The sequence below is a fragment of the Penicillium oxalicum genome, chromosome III (genome assembly GCF_001723175.1).
Source record: "Penicillium oxalicum strain HP7-1 chromosome III, whole genome shotgun sequence".
NCBI classification, from domain to species: domain Eukaryota; kingdom Fungi; phylum Ascomycota; class Eurotiomycetes; order Eurotiales; family Aspergillaceae; genus Penicillium; species Penicillium oxalicum.
In genome coordinates, this window is record NC_064652.1 from 1,566,405 (window position 1) to 1,589,759 (window position 23,355).

Below are 23,355 nucleotides of genomic sequence, written 5' to 3' on the forward strand. Positions count from 1 at the left end.
CGTTCCAATCGACTTCGCCAAGATGGGATCGATAGAACAATCTCACCTGCCGGCCGACTTTCTCTGGGGATTTGCCACAGCCTCGTACCAAATCGAGGGTGCCGTGGAAGAGGATGGGCGAGGTCCCTCAATCTGGGACACTTTCTGCAAGATCCCGGGCAAGATTGCGGGTGGTGGATCGGGCGACATCGCATGCGACTCGTATCATCGCACCCATGAGGACATTGCCCTGTTGAAGGCATGCGGTGCTAAAGCGTACCGGTTCTCACTATCCTGGTAGGGTGTCTCCTCCGCTCCATCGTCTCCTCTCCGCCGATTGGCGGTCTCTACGGGGAAGATTCAATTTCAGTTAAGACTAACGCGGGTGCTGGTCTTGTGCTTCAGGTCTCGAATCATTCCTCTCGGCGGCCGCAATGACCCCATCAACAAGAAGGGTCTCCAATTCTACGTGAAGTTTGTGGACGATCTCCTGGACGCCGGCATCATTCCCATGGTGACTCTCTTCCACTGGGATCTGCCCGACGAGCTGGACAAGCGGTACGGGGGCTTTCTGAACAAGGACGAGTTCGTGGCCGACTATGCCAATTACGCCCGCATCGTTTTCCAAGCCTTGAGCCCCAAGGTCAAGTACTGGGTCACCTTCAACGAACCGTGGTGCAGCTCGGTGCTCGGATACAACAACGGCTCCTTTGCCCCCGGCCACACCAGTGATCGCACCAAGAGCCCCGTGGGTGACAGCTCAACTGAGCCGTGGATTGTCGGCCACAGCATCCTTGTAGGTCACGGTGCCGCGGTCAAAATCTACCGTGAGGAATTCAAGGAGCGCGATGGTGGTGAGATTGGTATTACGTTGAACGGTAAGCTTGGCCGTTTTTGTGTTTATCCCCACTCCTTTGCCATATGCTGTTCTCTTTTCACCCAACAATGGAAGACGAAGGGGAAAAAATAATGTCGGATTGACGCTGATATTATGGCTCTCGTATGCAGGCGACTGGGCCGAGCCTTGGGACCCCGAGAACCCGGCCGACGTGGAAGCTTGTGACCGCAAGATTGAGTTCGCCATCTCATGGTTTGCCGACCCGATCTACCACGGCAAATACCCCGACAGTATGATCAAACAGCTCGGCAATCGTCTCCCCGCCTGGACTCCCGAAGACCTCGCTCTCGTGCAAGGCAGCAACGATTTCTACGGAATGAACCACTACTGCGCCAACTTTATCCGTGCCAAGACGGGCGAGCCCGACCCCAACGACATTGCCGGGAACCTGGAGCTACTTCTTGAGGATAAGAACGGAGTCAGTGTCGGGCCCATCACGCAATCACCCTGGTTGCGCCCTTCGGCCATTGGTTTCCGCAAGCTGCTGAAGTGGCTCAGTGAGCGCTACGGATATCCCAAGATCTACGTGACGGAGAATGGAACCAGTGTCCTTGGCGAGAGTGACATGCCCCTGGAGCAGCTGTTGAACGACGAATTCCGTGTTCAGTACTTCACCGATTACATCAATGCCATGGCTGATGCGTACACGTTTGATGGCGTCAATGTTCGCGCCTACATGGCGTGGAGTCTGATGGAGTATGTTTTCTTTTTCTTTCCCTTTCTCTTTCTTCAGTGACTTTGAGAGTTTCATCTTGCTAATATTGTCTTTTTTTTTCGTTCATAGCAACTTTGAATGGGCCGAGGGCTACGAGACCCGCTTCGGCGTGACTTATGTCGACTACGAGAACGATCAAAAGCGGATTCCCAAGAAGAGTGCCAAGGCCATCGGTCAGATCTTTGATCAACTCATCCAGAAGGCATAAATATGGGCTACGAGAGACCCGAAGATTTGAAAGTATTTTCTTTTTCTTTTTCTTTTCCTGTTCCTTTTTTTTGGGGTCTTAAATTCTCCTGCTTTCTTGTTCGCTTGATTGCTTGTGTTTTGTCGATAACCACGCTGGACATGGTGTTAAATACCCCGGGGCCAAAAAGACGGCTTTGACCGGTCTGGACCTTTTGCAAAGGGGAATATAGGAATGAACAGTTTCTACAATTTCCGAGTTCATCTTTTCAGTTTTCTTTTCGGGCCTGTAGTCATTCTAGTCCTGGCCCCCGGGATATGTCCAGTCGGGGGAAACCTAGGAAGCCAAGGTAGGTATCAAATCCGGTCCAAAGACGGTTCTGACGACTTTCAATTTACCACCCCTGGTCCCGCCGAGTCTGTTGCGACGGGCTGGCGCAGCTCAGCCAGAGGTGCAGCATGCCACGGGGTCAACCATCGTCCGGGGGGGGATGCCACGTGTTGCTTTCGTCTTGAACGCCGGGCACGAGGGTACATGAAAGTCAAAGCCAAGTACTGTAAGACAGGAAAAATTCTGGTCTTGGGTTGTAAGGTAATGTTGCGGTGTTACGTTCATGAGTACCGAGGCTGGTTCCAGATCTACTACCTCAAGCTATGGTAGGTAAGGATTCCGTTTCTCTGATAAAAGTTAGATGGAAGTACAATACATATTTACCGCGCACCTAGGTATTCTGGAAAAAAAGATACAACTTCCAGAACTCCCCACCTGGGGCCAGGTCTGGTACAAGTAACAGCCCTGTGTTTAGTAGGTGTCCATTCCTCCGCAGGAATCAGTAGATTGGTTACCAGTAACCATAACCTTGTCTATTCATTTGGAGCACACTGATAGCCGACGACTGCTCGTGATCGTATACGGGACGTCTTCTTCTATGTGAGCCTAGAAAGAGGATTTTCTTTGGTCAACTTTTTTTTTTTTGCAAGAGGAGACCTGGTCACACGTTCAGTTTGATTTCCCTTGCTCCTGGACGTGAATGGCTGAGCAGTCCGCTTCAAGAGTACTAAGAAATGGTTCAGGAGAGAGAGAGGGAGAGTTTTGACGGAATTACATGAATAGCATCCATATTCCTGTTGCCAAAACGAAATTAGTCCAACAGCCCTCCCCCTTTAAAAAATAGAATTAAATCACGAAGGAATCCGCTAAATCCCAGGGTGCTTTTCTTCCTCCTCCGTGTTTAGCGTCGTGTGGAGAACCGTTGCTAGTATCTACCTGCTGCATAGTCATACTTGCAGTTGTACACAACACAAAGTACGAAGTCAGTGAGGTACTCCATTCCTCTTACGGGTAGTCGGTAGCAGAAGGAAGAGAAGTAGTCGAGATGTAAACCTTAAGCAAGCTCGGAGGTTACCTCACTCAGCCCTGGTCACGCGTTGGTGCGTCTCCATCTCCTCTCTCTTTTTTCTTTTTTTCTTGTCCTTTCTTTTCTTCCTCGGCCACCGTCTACTCAAATATTGAATCATGGCTTCTCGTCAAAATTCGTGATGAGCTCCATGGACGGTAGAATATTGAAAGACTCAATGAGACACGCGACAAGAAACTACCTGGTCCATTCTCCAGCGCTCAACAATAATACTGCAACCGATCGCTCGCAGGGCAAATCCGTTGGACGCCGCAACGGACGGGATCTCGGAGGTAAATGTGGAGCAGAAACGTAATCGGCTCCAGATGCACTAATTGGACCCGGGGTTTCTTTTGCGGAGTATCGTGTTGATCCTGCATGGAGACATGGAGACACAGAGGGAAAAAAAAGGAGAGGGTCTGTATTCATGGATCGGGACTGACACTCGGGACTCGACAGACCAGATGGAAAAGGTAGTATCTACCGTCATCTACTATCTACAACTTGTTTGATCACCTCCTCTTCGACGGAAGACACCTGGCATTCAGCCTGATTGAAATCGGATGCAGTGCAGACGCCAGATTTTGAACTTTTTTTTATACAGATTTTTGTTCCCCCCCCCCCCCCCCCCCTCTACCAAAGATAGCACGCCCCGTCTCGTGATTGAACGTCCATCTGACGAGATCGTTGAAGATTTTTTCCCGAAAAGACCGCCGTATCTCCCCGCAATGGCCTCCTTCGGGGCAAAGCCGAAAGTCCATATCCCCATATCTATCTTTCTTCCTTCTTTCATTTCTTTTTTTGTTCGCTCTCTCTCTCTCCAAAACCCAAAACAGAAAAGTGGAAAAAAGAAAAAGGCAAAAGAAAAGAGAAGGCGGGAGATTCAACAACTGGGCCCACATCAATTCCATTGCAAGCAGGCGATGTCTTCTCCAGTCTGGTAATTCTCCATGCGGGTTGGACATAGTTTCACTCGCCACGCCCATTGGGGCCGGACCCTGAGATCAAATGGGAGGGGGAAAATTCGGTGGAAACTACCGACACATCCACTCACGGACGGAAATGCTGAGTGGAATCTTCAACACAAGCCATGTGCTGGCATGTTTGAGATAGATTGCATGGCTGCGGGGGAATGGACCTCAGCCATGCCCCATCTCGGGTGAGAGTTTCAGAAGTACTCCGGTATTCTGCACGTCTCTGATGATCTGCGGAGGTCATGGTGGAGAGGAGTTGGTGGTTGAAAAAGACACTCGAGTGGAGATTCGCCTGACAGTGAGGCTCAGTGCAGACGCGGCATGAGTACCTAGTCCTATATTCTCTTTGACATGGTCCATCGTTTACCCATACCTACCACTCCGACACAGAGTAGATGATCCATCCGATTTAGCATCTACCAGGCAATGTCTCTCAATATGCTTCAGAGGTATAGTATGTAGGCTGTGGAGCATGTAGACTCTCCGAATTGCTCACCACCCAAGTCCACTTGATCATCTGACAAAGTACCCAAGAAGCAAATCACACCTGTACTCAAGTAATACATTTCAGAAACGGATCAACCATCGGACCTTTCTAGTGTATGCAATGGATTAGTATCAGACTAGTTATTTCATCGAACCTCAGACCAGCCAATCCATTCGATAATCACCTAGTACTTCATCTAGTGGGGATTCCACTTGCAACAAGTAAAAGTCATGCTCGCGATAAGACAATATCGCCGAGATGGAGCGACCTGTCCCTACTCATTCTTGAGTCCATTTCTCTGTAACCGAGTCCCAGCCAATCAGCCGCTCATCGATATTCATGGTCTTGAGCATGAACCCCATTGTGAACTCCTATAAGAAATACAGTCAGAGCTATTCGTTCAGGCATTACAGGCTTTCGGAGTTCTGATCACCTCCAAAGACGAGTCAGGATGATCGTTCTTATGGCAGTCCGATTCATCCACAAAGACGTCGCTCCGGTCACAACTCTGGCCATCACCATCGCCATCACCACTCGGCCCAGTTGGCTTCTCATCATTGTCCCAGTTGAACGTATCCTGCCTAGAACGCTGCATCCAAGCCTGGAGACCGCCCATTCGTGCAACACGCTCTTGCGCGCCGGCAAAGACTTCATCAGCGGCCTCCTGACTGGCATGACGCCACTTGATGATTAAATTTTCGAGCTCGGAATCTTTACTTGATACCTCAATCCGTATTGCCTCTTTGGTCATGTTGAGCTCGTCTCTGAGGACTGCGAGACGGGCTTGTAAGGCACGTTCCTCTTTCTGCAGTCGTATGAGGTCAGGGTCTGCGCGAGGTGATTGCAGTGGAGTACCAGATATGGAACGTTTCAAAGAGCTTTTGGACCGTGCTGGCTCGTTCGGGAGACTTCCACGCGAATGCAAGTCTTCTGAATCCGATACCTGACGCTCAGGCCTCACGGTTGTTGTTGTTGTCCCGCTCAAAGTCTTGCTTTCTTCGGCGGTCTTGAGGGACGGACTACAGGTAGCAACGGTGGAGTCGGGTTTTCGCAGTGGAGACTTGAAAGGCCGTGAGAGAGCCGCTGCTGCGTTCAAGCGACGACGCTTGCTTGGGGTGTGGGAATTCTCCATCGATGGAAACAAGAACGTGAAGCCAACCTGGCTGCTACATTGAATCAGAGCGACATGGAGAGACTTTGAAGAAGAATACTTGATTGGAGAGTCAAAGGCCAACCTGGGTATTGCTTATCGATAAGACACGGCTGATGCAGCTGATATCAAAAGTTTGTAGCTTGTGTAATATCTACATTGGAGAAACCTCCCGCATAACAATTCGAGAGAAATGCTTTCCTCAATGGCCTACCCCACCTGCCACCCACTGTCCAAATTCAGGGTCCCCCGGCTGAGGGAAAAAGCCGCGGTCATTGTTATTGTTATTCCCCATTTCGTTGCCGCCGTTGTTTCCGTTGGCTGCCTGGTTGGCCGCGTTCGCATTCTCGCGGTTCCGTTGTTGTTGCTGGCGAACGTAGACGAGGAAGAGAAGCGTCAGAGCCAATCCGACAATCAGAAGGCCCTCAAGAAGACTGTCGTCGATGTCAAGGTCTAGATCATCATAGTATCCGTCGCCCTGGTCAGACTGCACCGAAGCCATAAAGTCGTCGTCATCTTCGCGACCTTCGTAGAGTTCATTATAATAGTCGGCGACATCATTCTCGATGAAGGCGGCGATCCATTCTTTCAATGTGCGACTAGGCCGGGAATCTGCCGGGAATCTGTTAGTCAAGGAACAATCGAGGACCTCAGGGTGATCGACGCAGTCGGGTGGCAGGTTGCGCACACTTACCTTCATCACGAATGGGGTTAATATTGCCGTTCGTGACACGGTTCCAGAATCCTCGTGCTCGAAGCTTCAAGAGACTGAGTTTGACAGGTAGATACGCCTCACGATTGGTCACTAGGGCTAGATCGTAGTACCGCTTGGCCATGTGGAAATCTTGCGCGACGGCGACGCCGTTTTCATGCATCCATCCGAGGTTCCAATATGCCTGGGCGCTATGGTGCGCTTCGGCTGCGTTGTGATAGCAAGTTGAGGCCTTCTCCGCATCTGCCAGCGCACCGGTGCCCCGCAGATAGTAATCGCCCATCTTCAGCAAGGAGTCAATATTGGACTGTTTGGCGGATCGTGTCCAATAAATTAAGGCCAAGGCGGTATTTTTCAGAAGCTTAGTGCGAGCCTTTTCGGCCCATGGCCAAAGCCGGCTTAATGAGAGCAGGGAGCGCTGTTCATCAAGCAAATACGCCACATTCGCCTGTGCATGTTCATATCCTTGCTCCGCGGCCATCATGGCCGGAATGAGGGCACGCTCCTTGTCACCATTCTCATAAGCTTCATTTGACTCAGTAAAAGCCGAGTGAATAATTTCCGCCTTTTCAGCAACCATCTTGTAATATGCAGCAGCAACACCGCAGTGAGCTTGTCTCCCAACACCGAAGTTGGCCATCTCAGCAAGATAGTAGTACGCCTCCATCCATCCCCAACGCGCTGCGAGCTCGAAGTAGCGAGACGCAGCAACGACGTCTCCCTGGTCGAGGAAGAGCGCCCCCAGTCGAGTCTCCGCAGCGGGAATATCTTGCTCGGCAGCGGATTTGAAGTAGGAAGCAGCCTTGTAGGCGTCCTTGGGCACTCCGTAGCCATGGAGGTACATCAATCCCATCTCATACTGGCAGAGAGCGTCTCCATTCTTGACTCCGCGGCGGAACCATGTCAGAGCGTGGCCCATGTGCTGTTCAACACCTTCACCGCGCAGATACATCAAACCAATATGTCCTGCCGCCTTGGCAGCCAACTTGTCGAGTCCGGAAGAGGGGTTCTGGACAAAAGAACCGTCGGGATTCCAATACCGCTTTGTGACGGCTCGGAAATACTTCATGGCCCTCTTGTAATTCCTAGGTAACCCGCGTGCTCCTTCATAGTTCATTTTGCCTAGAGTGAAAGTGGCCTTGAGGTCGCCTTTTCGAGCCAACAGGTCGAGGTACTCGATGACATCTTCGATACTCGAAACGGTGGCTGCGTGATTTGGATCTCGAGCATTATGGCCGGCGCTAGAAACACTCGCACCTTCGCCATATACGCCGCCCTCCTCGTCAGCCCACCGATAGGACTCTCTGCTCATGGCATGTCCACCAGGCGGTCCTGACCGATAGTATTGAATAGCCTTGTCAGCAACCCTCTTGTAATACTTGACTGCCTCTTCGCAATTCTTGGGAGTGCCAATTCCGGTGTGATAACGGTATGCCAAAGTCATCTCGGAGCGAGTGTTGCCTCCCTCGGCAGCGAATTCATGGTACACCAAGGCCTTTGCCTGGTCGCGTTCTACAGCATCACCAACCCCTGTCGCATACATGAACCCAATCATGGACTGGGCCGTGCTATTGCCAGTCAATGAGGCTAATTTGCTGTACCACTGGAATGCAGCGCTGAAGTTTCGTGGATGGGTGAAGTTGCCATGGAAGTTCATCTCCGCGAGCAGGTACATCGCGTCTGAGTCGAGGTCTTCTTCAACTGCCTTTTCCAGCTCGTCAACGGCCAGCGCGACAGAGCGGCTGAGCTTCTTCCCATCATTCGCCGAAGCAGGTCCGTTCAGGAATAACAATCGGAAAGCCTCGCGACCGTAATGTATTGTATAACCGATGATGCCGGTGGGTTTCTCAACATCGAGAATCACAGGTTTTGCTTCTCGGAGTCTATTCCAGGCGTTCTGGACTCGCACTGTTCCCGTGATACACGATATGTCAGCTTGACTGTCCCGAATTGAAGTCTCACGCGCGGTGGCTTTGTCACGATGCACTTACCACTGACCGGTTTTGAGTCTGGTTCCGAGCCATCCGCTGGGTATACTTTTCCTTCGAACTTTCTCAAGGCTCCTGGCGACCCGTTATCCGCCAAAGGAGCTTGGGAAGGCCCAGCTGCACATGTCTGCACGAGCACTGTGATGTGGTGTCAGAAGCATTCGAAGGAAAGGTAGAGCAGAGGTAACAAATGTATAACTCACGCAGGGCCGGGCAAATTGAAGTCCAAGGCACTTTCATGATACCTCAGATAATTGTTGCAAATGCAAGAATCGCATCGCGACTGAGTCGTAGGGTTGATTACCGGGAGAGGGCTGTAGGCATCCGCACGCATGATGTAGTTCCAACGGGCCACTTGGCTAATCCGTGGAGCTCCATTCTGCCAACAGCCAATCACCGCCTTGTCTTTCTTTCTGTGGAGTATGAACTCTTGGAGTCGTGGACACCCTACTTGCAGTGCCATGAGTAGCTCCAGTGCAATCCATAACGAGTCCATATTAAGTCCATACTACTACATTCGTATTACAGACTACGAGGTATCTACTATTAATTACCTACTAGCACCCATGGTCTGCTATCTCAACTGTAGTAAAGTACTAAATACTTGTTTCATGATTAGCTACCAACTTACAGTACAATCTACCTCGGAACAGACATGTAGGTCTTGAATCACGAAGTTGAATCACGTCTACTACCCGAGTTGGATTATGTGAGGTATCGATTCAAGGCGCCGGTTTGATTTTGAGAATATTGCTGCGACTAGAACACTGTTCAACATCACGCATTGGAAGTCCGTACAAGCTACCACCTTCCGTCCAGTCCCGAACGCCTCTAGCGCATGGCTCATCTGCCGGCTCTGCAGAAATCCAGTCCGAGTACCATAGCTCCCTACGGTAGCATGGAAGGGCTCGAAAAAGAGCTCACCGTCGACGGTTCCGGCCCGCCCCACGGGTCACGCCATTCACTCCAGATTTGGAATCCTTGTCGGTATCTCCGTCGCCAGATCCACGTCGGCGCATTGTTCCTGGACCCACGGCGATAATTTCCTCCTCGCTCTCACTATCAGACACATCGAGGAGTACTGGTACACTGAAGGCACCAGATTGATGAGAATCGATCATATTCTCAGCGCGATCTAAAGTGACAACATCGGGCTCTTCATCTTCTAGATCCAGTCGACGCTGGTGGACCTGGTCGGCGGGATGCACGTCAAACTCATCTTCTCGCTCCACATACTCCACATTCTCTTCCACTTCACCGAAATCTGGGGCCAATGCTGACCATTTCTGCGGGCTAATGATTGACCATATGTATATGCAGCCAGACTCGAGGCCACAAGCAACCACCATGGGGCGGGAAGGATGCCATTCCACAACACCCAGTTCCTCTCGTGGGCCCTCGAGAATCTTGACTAGAGAGCCGTGGCTGCGCTCCCAAACATAGATATCGGGATTCATAAACGTGGTTGCAGTGACAAACTCGCCGGTGGAAGAGAATGTGACGTGATTCCAGCTGAGCCGATTGACAACATCTTGGAATTTATGTTCCACTTGCAATTTGATTGCAGAGGGTTCAAAGCCGACCCCCAGTTGAGACAAATCAGGCATGAGCACCGTGCGGATTACGCGATCGGAGCTATTTATCAGTAAATCCCGTCCGTTATTAGCGAGACGGGCGAGAATGACAACCCCGTTGCAAAGGCGCGTGGAGTGGATCGTCTTGCAAGTCTCCGTCTCGATTATGTTGATCCAGCCCTTGGAGGTACCTGCAATGATGTGATTTCCAAATGCCGTGAAGATCGTTACGCAAGTCGAGTGTTTCGCGTCTTGGGCTGCTTGTTTGGCCGCAGCAGCTGGGTCCATGTCACTGCCACCTGTTGGTTGGGCTCGAATGGGCGCAGATGGAATTATTCGCTTCATGGTCTTGGATGAGGAGATGTCAACAAGGACAGGCTGATCTTCAAATAACGATGCCACAAACAAAAGGCTGCGCGATTCCAAGCCATCATCAGTACAACGAAACGTCGGGCAGCAGAGAAAGGACTGAGCTCATACTGGTTGAAGGGATGAAGCTCTGCGATGTAGACCGGCGCTTCGAATCGTACAGTGCGCACGCGCGAGCCATCTTTCAAATCCCAAAGTATACATTTCCAATCTTGTGATGAGGTGAGAAGATATCGACCGTCTCGGGACCAGCTGTTCAGGGGAACATAGTCAGTAAAATCCTTTGAACCCCACGAATGCTGAGCCAATCTTGCCTTAGCGATTGGATTTGCCGGGTGTGGCCCTGGAGCTTGCGAGCAACTCCATTTGTCTCAATATCAAAAATCACGACAGTTCCATCAACCTTGAATAGGGTTGTCAGTCATCATGATCATCTTGGTCGTTCAGGGTCAAGAGACACTGACTCGGCCCGATGCTAAGTAGTCTCCAGTGTGATTGAAACGTAAACATGTCGCATGGCCACTTCCTGATGTCCTATGATTAGCAAGCCATACTCAAACAAGACGAGAATGGCACATACGCAATTTCTCAGTCAAAGTGTCAGGATAATCCTGCGCGAGGATGAAAGGGTCAACCAGCGACAGATTCATGGCTGCCGGCTATCGTGTCAAAAGTATCAAATGCCGACGTCGCTGTGCTCACTTGGGCCTAGGGTAGAGGCCGAAAGCTCGGTAAGCCCAACATCAAGAGCCCTTTTGCAAGATCAGGACGATGTAATCTCTTGTGCGACCAAGATTATCATCATCGAACGAGCTGTCTATCGCGCGACAAGGATAATATCATTTCTGCCGCCAATGTAGATTCTCATTCGAGAATTATATGTGAGGCGGTGAAGACGGCGGTTAGTTGCTCCACCTAAACGGGACGCCGCGGCCTCTACAGACAGCGGAGGTTCTGCTTGGACTCACCGCCCGGCGTTTTGGTGCACCGAGACACCCTCCACGCGCTAGGGGAACACAGGGAAAACTCATGCCCCATCGGCGGGTGAGGCAACCTTTATCATCACCCTTTCACCTACCCGGCACGCTACACTCATCGCCCTCACATCCAAGAATATCGCGTTACCCATCGTGATATCTCTTGCTGGTCCTGCACGCACGCGATCCATAGCGATTTGCACTTTTTCCCTTACCTTTTAAGGGCTTCGCGACGTTCGGGGACTCTAGGTCGCCGGCGCCCTCGTGGCAAGGGCAGCCAAAGGCCTCAGCCGGCCCAGCTGCTTCCACATCACCTTCGTTTCATCCTCGCGTTGTGTAATTTCGATTTCAAGTGACCGACTTGCCTGTCTCTTCAACTTATACGCCCCAACGACATCCATATCTTTCATTTGCACGATACGCGCTTGAGCTCTTTCCGTTCCCCGATCCCGTCTCAAATACCCTGATTTGATAACATTTTCACGCGCCGAGTCTACCGCAAACATGTCGAACGTTCACTTCCCTTACTCCAAGGCGCCTCTGCGCACGATCAAGGAGATCCAGTTCGGCCTTTTTTCTCCCGAGGAGGTCAAGCGGATGAGTGTGGTTCATATCGAATACCCGGAGACCCTGGTATGTTTCGTGCATATTTCAACTCGATACGATGCTTTGGCTGCCTGGAGGAACCACAACGTCTAACTTAATATCCTCGTGAACAGGACGAGACACGGATGCGACCGAGGACTAAGGGTGTCAACGACTCCCGTCTGGGAACAATCGATCGCCAGTACAACTGTGAGACTTGCGAGGAAGGTCCCAAGGAATGTCCTGGACACTTTGGTCACATCGAATTGGCATCTCCGGTCTTCCACATAGGTAAGTGATCTACGATTGACAGGGGCCCCAGCCAATGAACCCTGAGCATTTGAAAAGTCGACTGACATGTTCAATCTCTGCAGGTTTCGTGACCAAAATCAAGAAGCTTCTGGAGACTGTTTGCCACAACTGTGGAAAGATTAAAGTTGGAGCGGTTAGTCATCCCTCATGGGATGGCAAATCTTCTGACCCTTGTATGCTGACTTTCTCCCATTCAGGATAACGCCAAGTTTTTGGAAGCTATCCGTATACGAGACCCGAAACGGCGATTTGACGCAATCTGGAGAGCCTCGAAAGATATCAACATTTGCGAGACTGACCCTTCCCCGGATGAGGAAGAGGAAGCTTTGAAAGATGGGAAGAAGCGTTATTTCCACGGTGGCTGTGGTAACGCTCAGCCTACTGTGCGCAAGGAGGGTATTAGTCTTGTGGGCACTTGGAAGCCAAGCAAGAGCATGATGGAGGACGATGCCACCGCACAACCCGAAAAGAAGGTCATCACTCCTGCCATGGCACTGAACATCTTCCGCAACATCTCACATGAGGATGTCCGGATCATGGGCTTGAGTAATGATTATGCTCGGCCTGAGTGGATGATTCTGACCGTGCTTCCCGTTCCGCCCCCGACTGTTCGCCCAAGCGTCGTGATGGGGTCAAGCAGCGGCTCCCGCGGTGAGGATGATTTGACGTACAAATTGGCAGAAATTGTCCGAGCCAACCAAAGCGTCCAGCGATGCGAGCAAGAGGGCGCTCCCGAGCACGTCACACGCGAATTTGAGTCACTACTGCAGTATCACATTGCCACATACATGGACAATGATATTGCAGGACAGCCCAAAGCAATGCAGAAAGGAAACCGCCCAGTCAAGGCTCTCCGCAGTCGTTTGAAGGGTAAGGAGGGTCGTCTGCGTCAAAACTTGATGGGCAAGCGTGTCGACTTTTCAGCCCGTACTGTCATTACCGGTGATCCCAACCTGTCCTTGGATGAAGTTGGTGTGCCGTATTCGACGGCAAAAATCTTGACCTATCCCGAGGTCGTCACTCCCTACAACATCGAGAAGCTTCAGAAGCTGGTATCCAACGGACCTTTGATCCACCCAGGTGCTCGGTACATTGTCCGTGACACCGGCGAGCGTATCGATCTGCGTCATGCTAAGCGTGCTGGTACTCAACAACTTCTTTATGGCTGGAAAGTCGAGCGTCATCTCGATAACGGGGATGTCATTCTGTTCAACCGACAACCATCTCTACACAAGGAAAGTATGATGGGTCACCGCGTACGCGTCATGCCTTTCTCAACTTTCCGGCTGAATTTGTCGGTTACGACGCCGTACAACGCTGATTTCGATGGTGATGAGATGAATTTGCACGTGCCACAAAGCGAAGAATCGCGCGCTGAGCTGGCTGAGCTCGCTCTTGTTCCTAAAAACATTGTCTCGCCTCAGCGTAACGGGCCTCTTATGGGAATCGTGCAGGACACCCTGTGCGGTATTTACAAGATTTGTCGTCGTGATATCTTCCTCGCCAAAGAGCATGTTATGAACATCATGCTGTGGGTTCCAAACTGGGACGGCGTGATTCCTCCACCTGCTATTATGAAGCCCCGACCTCGCTGGACTGGCAAACAGATCATTAGCATGGCTTTCCCTACCGGTCTGAATCTTGTCCGCGTTGACAAGGACAGCGCGCCAGCGTCTGAGAAGTTCAGTCCCCTTAATGACGGTGGTCTGCTGATCCAGGGCGGTCAGTTGATGTATGGAATGCTCTCAAAGAAGACAGTCGGTGCCAGCGGAGGTGGTGTCATTCACACCATCTTCAATGAGTACGGCGCGGACACTTGTGTTGGTTTCTTCAACGGAGCTCAAACCATCGTCAATTATTGGCTTCTGCACCACGGTTTCAGTATTGGTATTGGTGACACGATTCCGGATCGCAAGACAATTGAGAAAATTGAGGAAGCTGTCAGGGAACGGAAGCAAGAGGTTCAGGAAATCACTGCTAGTGCTACTGACAACACTCTGGAAGCCCTCCCTGGTATGAACGTCCGTGAGACCTTCGAGAGTAAGGTTTCGCGTGCTCTGAACAACGCTCGTGACGAGGCTGGTTCTGCCACGGAGCGGGGACTGAAGGACCTGAACAACGCTATCCAAATGGCTCGCTCAGGCTCCAAGGGCTCGACTATTAACATCTCCCAAATGACTGCGGTCGTTGGTCAGCAATCGGTTGAGGGCAAGCGTATTCCATTTGGATTTGCGTACCGTACCTTGCCTCACTTCACCAAAGACGACTACTCGCCCGAGTCTCGAGGTTTCGTTGAAAACTCCTATCTCCGTGGTCTTACTGCGACCGAGTTCTTCTTCCACGCCATGGCCGGTCGTGAAGGTCTCATTGATACCGCAGTCAAGACTGCTGAAACTGGTTACATTCAGCGAAAGCTTGTCAAGGCTTTGGAAGAAGTTATGGTCAAGTACGATGGCACCGTTCGTAACTCTCTGGGCGACATCATTCAATTCATTTATGGAGAAGATGGTCTTGATGGAGTCCACATTGAGAACCAACCAGTGGATATTATTCGCTGCTCCGATGAAAAGATGCGTCAACGCTTCCGTGTGGATGTCATGGATCCTGAGATGTCACTGGGCCCTGAAGTCTTGGAACAGGCCAATGAAATTGCTGGTGATATTGAAGTTCAGCGCTACTTCGATGAGGAATGGGAGGCCTTGTTGGAGTCCCGTGCGTTCCTCCGTACTGTGGCCAAGGAGGACGAAGAGATGATGCAACTGCCGATCAACGTCCGCAGAATCCTGGAGATGGCTCGATCAACCTTCCGCATCCGCGAGGGCACTATCAGTGACCTCCACCCTGCGGAGGTGATTCCACAGGTGCAGGCCCTGCTTGATCGCCTTGTGGTCGTGCGTGGCGACGACCCAATTTCCCAAGAAGCCGACTACAATTCAACCTTGCTGTTCAAGGCTCAGCTCCGGTCCCGCCTTGCTTTCAAGCGACTGGTGACGGAGTATTCGTTGAACAAGCTTGCATTCCAGCACGTTCTTGGTGCCATTGAAAATCGCTTCGCCCGTGCGGCAGCAAACCCTGGTGAAATGGTGGGTGTGCTCGCGGCTCAAAGTATCGGAGAGCCTGCCACCCAGATGACTCTCAACACTTTCCATTTCGCTGGTGTCTCGTCTAAGAACGTCACTTTGGGTGTGCCTCGTTTGAAGGAAATTCTGAACGTGGCTACCAATATCAAGACGCCTTCGATGACTGTCTACCAAGAGGGGGACAACACTTATCGCAAGGAGGGTGCCAAGCAGCTACGAAGTCTTGTCGAGCATACAAGCTTGCGATCCGTTACCGAAGCAACTGAAATTTACTACGATCCGGACATTCAGTCAACAGTCATTGAGAACGATCGCGATATGGTCGAGTCCTACTTCATCATTCCCGAGGAGGTTGAAGGTGACCTTGCGAATCAATCGAAATGGCTGCTCCGCATCATCCTCAGTAGACCCAAGTTGCTTGACAAGGGTCTCACTGTTCAAGATGTTGCTAACAGGATCAAGAAGGCGTACAAGGATGACATCGCTGTGATTTTCAGCGATAACAACGCTGACGAGCAGGTCATTCGTATCCGGCAAGTTCAACATCACAAAGAAGAAGAGGACGATGATGATGTTGAATATGACGTGACTTTGAAGAAGCTTGAACAGCACCTTCTCGATACGCTCACTCTTCGTGGTGTTCCTGGTGTTGAACGTGCTTTCATCAACGAGAGGGGCAAGGTCCGTGTCACTGAGGATGGTGCTCTACTCATGAGCAAGACGGATCCTCTCTGCAAGGATTGGGTTCTCGAGACCAGTGGCTCTTCTCTTGCACCGGTCCTCGCCATTCCTGGGGTTGACGCTACCCGAACTTATTCAAATCAGTTTATCGAGATTTTCGAAGTCTTTGGTATCGAGGCTGCGCGAACCGCTGTTTTGCGCGAATTGACCCAAGTCTTGGCCTTTGACGGATCATACGTCAATCACCGCCACTTGGCTCTCCTAGTCGATGTGATGACCCAGCGTGGTTACTTGACCCCTGTCACTCGTCATGGTATCAACCGTGCCGACAATGGTGCTCTGATGCGCTGCTCCTTCGAAGAGACTGTCGAAATTCTTTTGGAGGCTGCTGCCTTCGGTGAGCTTGACGATTGCCGCGGCGTCTCCGAGAATCTGATTCTCGGCCAGATGGCACCTGCTGGCACGGGAGAGTTTGACGTGTATCTGGACCAGAACTTGCTCAACACGGTTGTTTCGAACAATGCGCGCTTCGCCCTCATGGGCGGTGTCGGAGCAAAGGATGCCATCATCTCTGACGGTGCAGCGACCCAATATGACAGCGGATCGCCAATGCCCAGTTCTCCATACTTGGACGATTCCGATCCTGAGTCGAGGTTCTCGCCCATTGCACAAGGGGGTGCGGAGTCTCCCAGAGGCTTCCCCAAATACCAGCCCGCCGATGGATTTGGAGGTTTAAGCCCCCTCGGACGCAGCCCTGGGCAGGCATATTCTCCTACCAGTCCCTTCAACACCAGCGCCGCCTCCCCGATGTGGTCACCAAGCTCCACTGCTTACTCTCCTACATCTCCTGGCATCAGCAGTCCAGGCTTTACATCTCCTCGAATGTCGCCCACGTCGCCATCGAGCCCTCAATTCGTGATCACCTCCCCGGCGTATTCACCATCTTCACCTGCAGGAGCGTCGCCTTCATACTCTCCTACTTCTCCAACCTACAGTCCATCATCTCCAAACTTCAGTCCGGCCTCACCGGCCTTTAGTCTGACTTCTCCTGAGTACAGTCCGACCAGCCCTGCTCTTGGTGGTGGTCGGCACTTCTCACCCACTTCGCCTGCCTCGCCAACATCACCCAAATGGAGCCCAACATCTCCATCGTGGTCATCAGCGCAACCTGAGGCATACTCGCCCACCTCTCCCAAGTTTTCTGGTTCTCCTACGTCGCCCGCGGCTGCATACAGCCCCAGTTCGCCGGAGTTCCACAGTCCAACGTAAGTGATTCATGGTCCGTCATTTCTTTCACTACAAAATGTTGACCTGTCCCCTCTAGGTCTCCCCGCCAGAAATAATGGAAGTATCGGCTTGTCTAGTCTCAGAGTTGTGCCATGCCATTGTATTATCAAGAAACGATTTCACAAAGTATTAAAAAAGGTTCCTCTCCCAAGTGACGAAGGAGGTTTTGACACTTGTATTCTGAGGAAATATCCATCGCTCTGCCGAGCGTATCCTATCTTGTTTTTTCAGCAAATCCGCCGAGGTCCTATGGCCTCCTTGAGTTCCATCGTTCCGCACAGTCTTTTCCACGAGGTGTTCTTTGAGTTTCCGATGCCGTTATCAAAATTGCAAAAGACTCCTGTTACCCTCACTTTTTTTTTGCTGGCAGTCTTGGTTGACGGTTGGGTCATGAGTCGTGTTTCCCTGTTGCAGCCGCGACCTGAGCTGTTCTCGTCGCAGTAATGCCTTGAGGGAAGCCTTCATGAGCCCTAATCCAGTCTTTCTTACTGTCTTGACACGCCTCGCCTTGTTTCTCCCCCTTTCTTTTCCTTGCATGAAGAGCGCATCAGGGGTTCTGTACTTGTTTTGATTCTCCCCTGCTGTACACAGACACCTCGGGGTTGAATAAAAGAAATTCTAATGATTATTGACATTTCACTTCGTAAGCCAATCTTGTAGACGTTCTCTGACCCTGTCTTATCGGGCTCACGCTAACCGAGGAGCACCTTAAATCTCTTGGACCCAGAGTCCGGCCGGAGGCTTACTATTCTCAGCTTCCACCCGTGCAGTTGCGACTGGGCTGATATGGTAGGTCAGTCTGGGTCTGTCTCTGTACCCTGCCAGCTAGAGGATAGATCACCCATGGAAGGGAAGAATCTTACAATCTTTTTTATAAAGCCGATGATGTGAACAAGGTTCCATGGGTACGTGGACTTAAACCGACCACCTAGGGCCCATAGGGTAAGCCTATGGCCTTGCTGAAATTGATGTAGCCACCAGATGTATAGGTATCCACCTGCCTGATGAATGTGACGTGACAATCTCAATGACCATCCATTGAATACCTTCCCGGGTATGGACCTCCACTGCCTTGAAGTGACCGTATTCCGGATTCTGATCTGAACCAGGCGCAATCAGACAGAACATCTTGATGTAGGTATGGACCTTACACACAATCCTACTCAGCATAGGGGATCTGATAACCGGGCCACGATGTGCACTGAATCTCTATGGACCCGGGATCAATTATTAAGTTGTCGACTCGCAGTGCGAAGGGATAGACAACGGGTTGTGAATTCTTACGTCCGTGGTCCACTTTAAGGCTCGAGTCGAAAAAGAAAAAATATGTACTAACCAATTATCCGCTGGGGAATGAAAATACATACCCACCCTAAGAAGCCTTTAGGTAGATTGAAGCTGTAGAGCTGCCTAACCAGCGCAGTGAAAGTACATAAGTACTCTTCCGGGCATTGACGCTCGTACTCGGCTCCACGCTTGCCGGGCTGGGGTGATGGGGCTGTAAGGTTCCATGTCGACAGCCTCAAGGAAGGAATGGAAATGTTGTTCATTGACTGGATATTCCATTAGGGGTCGTGAGATAAGAGGTATCCCCATGTGTCGATGGGCAAAGCAACGGGAATATCACCAGACGTCATTTTCACTACAAGTCTCTTGGCGCAATGGGTTGGTCGGGACAGATCTATTGGATAAAACGAATGGACGATCTTTTGTCTAATAAGGCTTGAACCGATCCTTTTGCTTCTTTTCCTTGGGCCGCGGCACTTTTGCCGGTGCAGCTGGATTCTGAGCACTCTGGTTACCTTCTTCAACGGGTCTCCATGCCCGCACGAAGCCATCCTCGCCACCGGTAAAGACTGCTTGGCTCTGTTGGAAATTGTAACACGTCAGATCGCTGTAATTCTTCTCACAGTCTTGCAGCGAGGATAACCCTTTTTTTTCCAAAAAAAAAAAAAAAATCAAAATCAAAAAGGAGACATACCTGCTCATCCAGGAAGACTGATCGGACAACTTCCTCCCCGTGGGCACCGGGAAGACGCCACAGGTTGTCCATATCGAAGCGCCAGTTTGGAGTGGGCACAACGGGGATAAGATCCAATTGTTTGTTCCTGGAGGGTCCCAACCGGAGGGGAAGTGTTAGCATACGAACGGTGAGAAATCTGAACCGGTCAGCAGTATACGCACATTTTATTTCCCGCGGCGATGTAGGGCCCCTGTGCACCAACACAAAGCTGCACCACATACTCACACCCCAGAGGCTCGCGGACATCGTCAAAGTGAACAGGGTCGGGTTCCTGAGCCGAGTCGTCGGGGTCGGTGGCGGGGTGTATCGAGAATTGCTCGTCGTGGCTGAGAGCGTAGATGGTGCGCTCGGAGATGAACCCTGCATGGTGGACAGAGCCGTGGTTGATCACCTGCACGAGAGCTTCGTCTTCGTCCGTGACGGTGGTGTCATAGATATTGACCAGTCCGTCCGTGCTACCGGAAAGCAAGATATTACTGCGCGTTGGGTGATATTGAAGCTAAAAAACGATCACAGATGAGTAAGCTCTCACGTCGCGAGGTTCCCTTCCATCAATGGAATGAATCAAAAATCGTGGCCCGGCCATATGGGCAGCTCTCTGTCTGATCTTGGGTTTTGACCGAGAGGACAGGATGTTCTCACCTCTGTGATATCATCATTGTGGCTCTCCACGTATTGAAGCCGCGGCGCTTGCGGCGATCTGATATCCCTGGGCAATGCTGTTAATTCAATGGACGAGGCACGCGAAGAGGTTCCTCTCCGTAGAGTGTGGGAGACCGTCTGCAAGGAACCTCGAGTCAGGCGTAGCGCTGAACTCACCAGAATGCGACGACCGCTTGTGACGAGAGCAGCTCGGTTCCTGATACAATCGTGTTGTTTTCGGCATTGCAGGCTACAGAGAGGACTGGCGCATGTCTCGCTGGTAGTAGATAAGCACTGTCAGCAAGCTTACACACAGAAGGAGAGCGCGAGGTCAAGTCACGAAAGATTAAAAAAAAATCAAATAAGCCAATCATCATCCGTCGGATCCGGAATGTCTTCTTCTCTCCAGCATCAGACCCATTCGCCCAAAACTGCACAGCCAAGCCATCTATCCCTAACCGGGATCGGCAGAACATCGGATTTGATACTCCAGCGAGCGACGGCGCCTGCATGACCCGAATCCTGAGAACCGACAGATGTGGCTTATTGGTCAAACTAACCTGTTTCCATTTCCACAACTGCTTGCTTCGCCCGGACATCCCACAGCTTCACCTTTCCCTCCCGACCACCAGTAGCCAAGAGCTGCGACTCGCCTGCTGCGTAGCTCCGAAGCGAGGTGACGCCCGCATCATGGGTCTTCGCAGCCACCACGGTAACATGATCCAGGTGGGCAGCATCAAACACTCTCAGAGAATCATCTGAGCTGATTGCCGCGAAGCTGCCGGGCACGGACCTGGCAATCGAGTAGATGTAGCTCTCTGGTGGGAGCGACAGCGACGACGCGGCAGTTGCCTGTAACGTATACATCGCGTAGGATCCTGGTCGTCGTGAACTGAATCCTCCTTGCTGCCTTAACGCAGTCTCTGTGCGGAGAGAATCCGAACGCGGGGCTCAGTAGAGAGTGACCGACTACGATTCGACAATCTCCCCCCTTGCAGGTAAGGTGGCTCGTGGAGTACGGGCCGAGCTACGCGCGTATCCTTCCGAACCTTCACGCCGAGCAGAACTCAAATCGTTCACAGGTGACCTGTGGCTGGAGCTTTGAGCAATGGGGGGTAACGAATTATCTGTTACTTGTGATTCCTCGTTTTTCCCCCCTTCCTTTCCTGTTTGGTGGTCTCCAGGTTTAACCTCCGAAACGGGAACCTGCAGCAGATGCCAGAAATGGGTTGAGAATTTCGATCTCAGGTAGAACCGACTGTTACTGGTGGATCGAGACCTTGGCCGAGAAGAGTACCCTTGCTTCCCGCAGCGATTGTCGTGGGATTATTGTGCGTAGTTGGCGTGCGGTATTCCCTCTCGTCGGATGTCGCGGAGGAATTTGAAGCCAAGAGTTGAGTTTCCCTTTTTTTTTTTTTTTTTCTTCTTCTTGGGATAGAGTGGGGCTTCCCGGGCGTTTCCTTTTCCCAATTGAGCGCGTGAATCATGATCCAGCTGCGCATGGCCACACATTTGAATTGTTCGAGACGACAATGCGGGACCTTGACACCTGCGAGACCACACTTCAAAAGTGGGCTCTTTATTTGATTTGATTTTTCCCCTGCATGCTTGCTCGACTGTGTTCAAGGAGTCAGAGCTCCGAGCTTACTGGACCGAGATCGACCGACGTCCTATGCGCAATGCCATATTGGCTACCCGATTCTGGTTTACAAGCAGGATACTGTACTTGCCAATTTGCCGCGATGTATATCTGATGGCGATACTCAAATTCTGTCAAGACTACAGTACGACCATAACTGTCTCTCATAGGTACTGTCGCCAAGGAGCCATGGGTTGGTGGCACTAACTGATCTTGGTGGGAGCTCCAACCCACAAGGCTGCAACGCGAACGTTAATTTCGTGCCACAGCAGGGGACGAGGAATAAGAGCCGGGTTAGGGTACCCTGGGAATGCAAGGCCTCGCATGCCTGGAAATTCATGCGTACTTTGCCTGGGCCAGCAAGCCGGCCAATGGGATGTTGATGGGGGAACTCATTTATTCTTCACCAGATTGACACCAATATCATGCAGAGCGTAGTCTGATAGATATGGGAGTCCAGTTTTCCAGGAGGCCAGAACCGGATGATGGATAAAATCCGATTGACTGTAGGGGGCAGCCCAAAGCCGCGAAGATCCTGATCCCCCGTGGCTTATCCAGTTTGGTAATCAATGTCCGCTGCGAAGATCCTTCGTCTCCCTCATGGAATTGTATGCAACGTATACCACCGCAATCAGAAGCTTGACCACGCTGGCAAACAGATCCAATCAGGAGACAAAAAAAAGAGGAAGACTGATAAGTTGGGAGAGTGAGGAAGTTCTCATGACAATTTCTTGAGGCATGGATCATCAGAGCCTAACAGCCCTTGTGAGCCTCGTTTGAAATGGGCAACATCGCCGCAGCTTAGGGGGTGCCAAGGATTTTCATTCACTTTCCATTTGATCGACCGCTCGTCAAGTGCAAATTGCAATGGGATGGGACCCACAGTTTGAGAAAATGCCTGAGTCAGGGTTGCGACATCCGGATGGACCGTGCGTCAGTCACCGCGTAGCGTGTACCGGTGAGCCGGTAGAAGGGCCAAGTAGGGGACCCCACGGCGAGTCATGAGCCATTTCAGCATCCGCCCAAACGAGAAACTTCAACGAAAAGAAGGGTCGCCCAAAGCGCGGTACGGACAAACCAGGATGCACGGCCGAGATCAGACCCCGGACGCTCCCCGACTAGTTTCGTGCAGCGTCGCATCGACTGATCCCAGGGCTGTGGGAGCACGAAAAAAAAAGGGTCAGTGCAGAGTGCAGACTTGCAGAAGGTAGACTAGGCTGCAGAGAGGATTTGCATGGGTCGGCTGAGGAACTCCCTGACGGGCGCTTCAAAGCTCCCCTCCGGCTCCGGAGCTTGCTTCTCGCCGATCAGCCCAGATGCGCCAGAAAAAAAAAAGAAATGAAGAGGCATTAAAAAAAATAGAAGCGAGGCTTTGAGCGAAGATCACCACCCCAGCTGATGGCACCCGATCCACCGATGAAGAGGGCACGCTGGCTTTCGGTCTCCCCGACACATTCGATGGGGCTGGCTCAGGTCAACACCAGCGATCCGTGGCACGAAGGAATCAGAACCCTTTTCAGCCATCTCCAGCGCCCAGGGAGGCCACCAGGATCCAATGACCCACGGCTCGGAAGGGCAGCAGGAGGGTGGGAATGAGAAGCGTGACGCGATGTGAGCTGACTGGGTGCCACGCCTAGGAAGCTTGCCGGCATACCCACTGCCTCGGGTAGACAGTCGGTGTTGCTGCTGCCGCTAGTTCT

The 23,355-nt window shown here is 51.5% G+C and overlaps 5 protein-coding genes across 5 annotated transcripts; 2 read left to right on the forward strand and 3 right to left on the reverse strand.

Annotated features, from left to right (window-relative positions):
• Positions 1–22: 22 nt before the first annotated feature.
• Positions 23–1,800, forward strand: POX_c04019 (Beta-glucosidase 1B; the record flags this gene model as incomplete). The annotated part of the gene is made up of 4 exons (XM_050112904.1): positions 23–276; positions 385–857; positions 988–1,573; positions 1,662–1,800. The coding sequence occupies 4 exons, from the start codon at positions 23–25 to the stop codon at positions 1,798–1,800; spliced, it is 1,452 nt and encodes a 483-aa protein (XP_049970460.1).
• A 3,114-nt stretch (positions 1,801–4,914) lies between these two features.
• On the reverse strand, positions 4,915–8,726 carry POX_c04020 (uncharacterized protein; the record flags this gene model as incomplete). The annotated part of the gene is made up of 6 exons (XM_050112905.1): positions 4,915–5,007; positions 5,070–5,795; positions 6,001–6,398; positions 6,481–8,406; positions 8,490–8,624; positions 8,690–8,726. 6 exons carry the CDS (start codon positions 8,724–8,726, stop codon positions 4,915–4,917), a joined length of 3,315 nt encoding a protein of 1,104 aa, XP_049970461.1.
• Positions 8,727–9,406: 680 nt separating this feature from the next.
• POX_c04021 (Set1 complex component swd1) lies at positions 9,407–11,079 on the reverse strand (the record flags this gene model as incomplete). The annotated part of the gene is made up of 5 exons (XM_050112906.1): positions 9,407–10,472; positions 10,541–10,681; positions 10,744–10,832; positions 10,894–10,955; positions 11,010–11,079. 5 exons carry the CDS (start codon positions 11,077–11,079, stop codon positions 9,407–9,409), a joined length of 1,428 nt encoding a protein of 475 aa, XP_049970462.1.
• Positions 11,080–11,910: 831 nt separating this feature from the next.
• On the forward strand, positions 11,911–17,407 carry POX_c04022 (DNA-directed RNA polymerase II subunit RPB1; the record flags this gene model as incomplete). The annotated part of the gene is made up of 5 exons (XM_050112907.1): positions 11,911–12,039; positions 12,126–12,282; positions 12,366–12,436; positions 12,501–17,329; positions 17,389–17,407. 5 exons carry the CDS (start codon positions 11,911–11,913, stop codon positions 17,405–17,407), a joined length of 5,205 nt encoding a protein of 1,734 aa, XP_049970463.1.
• A 1,657-nt stretch (positions 17,408–19,064) lies between these two features.
• POX_c04023 (uncharacterized protein) lies at positions 19,065–20,883 on the reverse strand (the record flags this gene model as incomplete). The annotated part of the gene is made up of 6 exons (XM_050112908.1): positions 19,065–19,217; positions 19,333–19,510; positions 19,596–19,873; positions 20,017–20,083; positions 20,194–20,293; positions 20,577–20,883. The coding sequence occupies 6 exons, from the start codon at positions 20,881–20,883 to the stop codon at positions 19,065–19,067; spliced, it is 1,083 nt and encodes a 360-aa protein (XP_049970464.1).
• Positions 20,884–23,355: the final 2,472 nt, after the last annotated feature.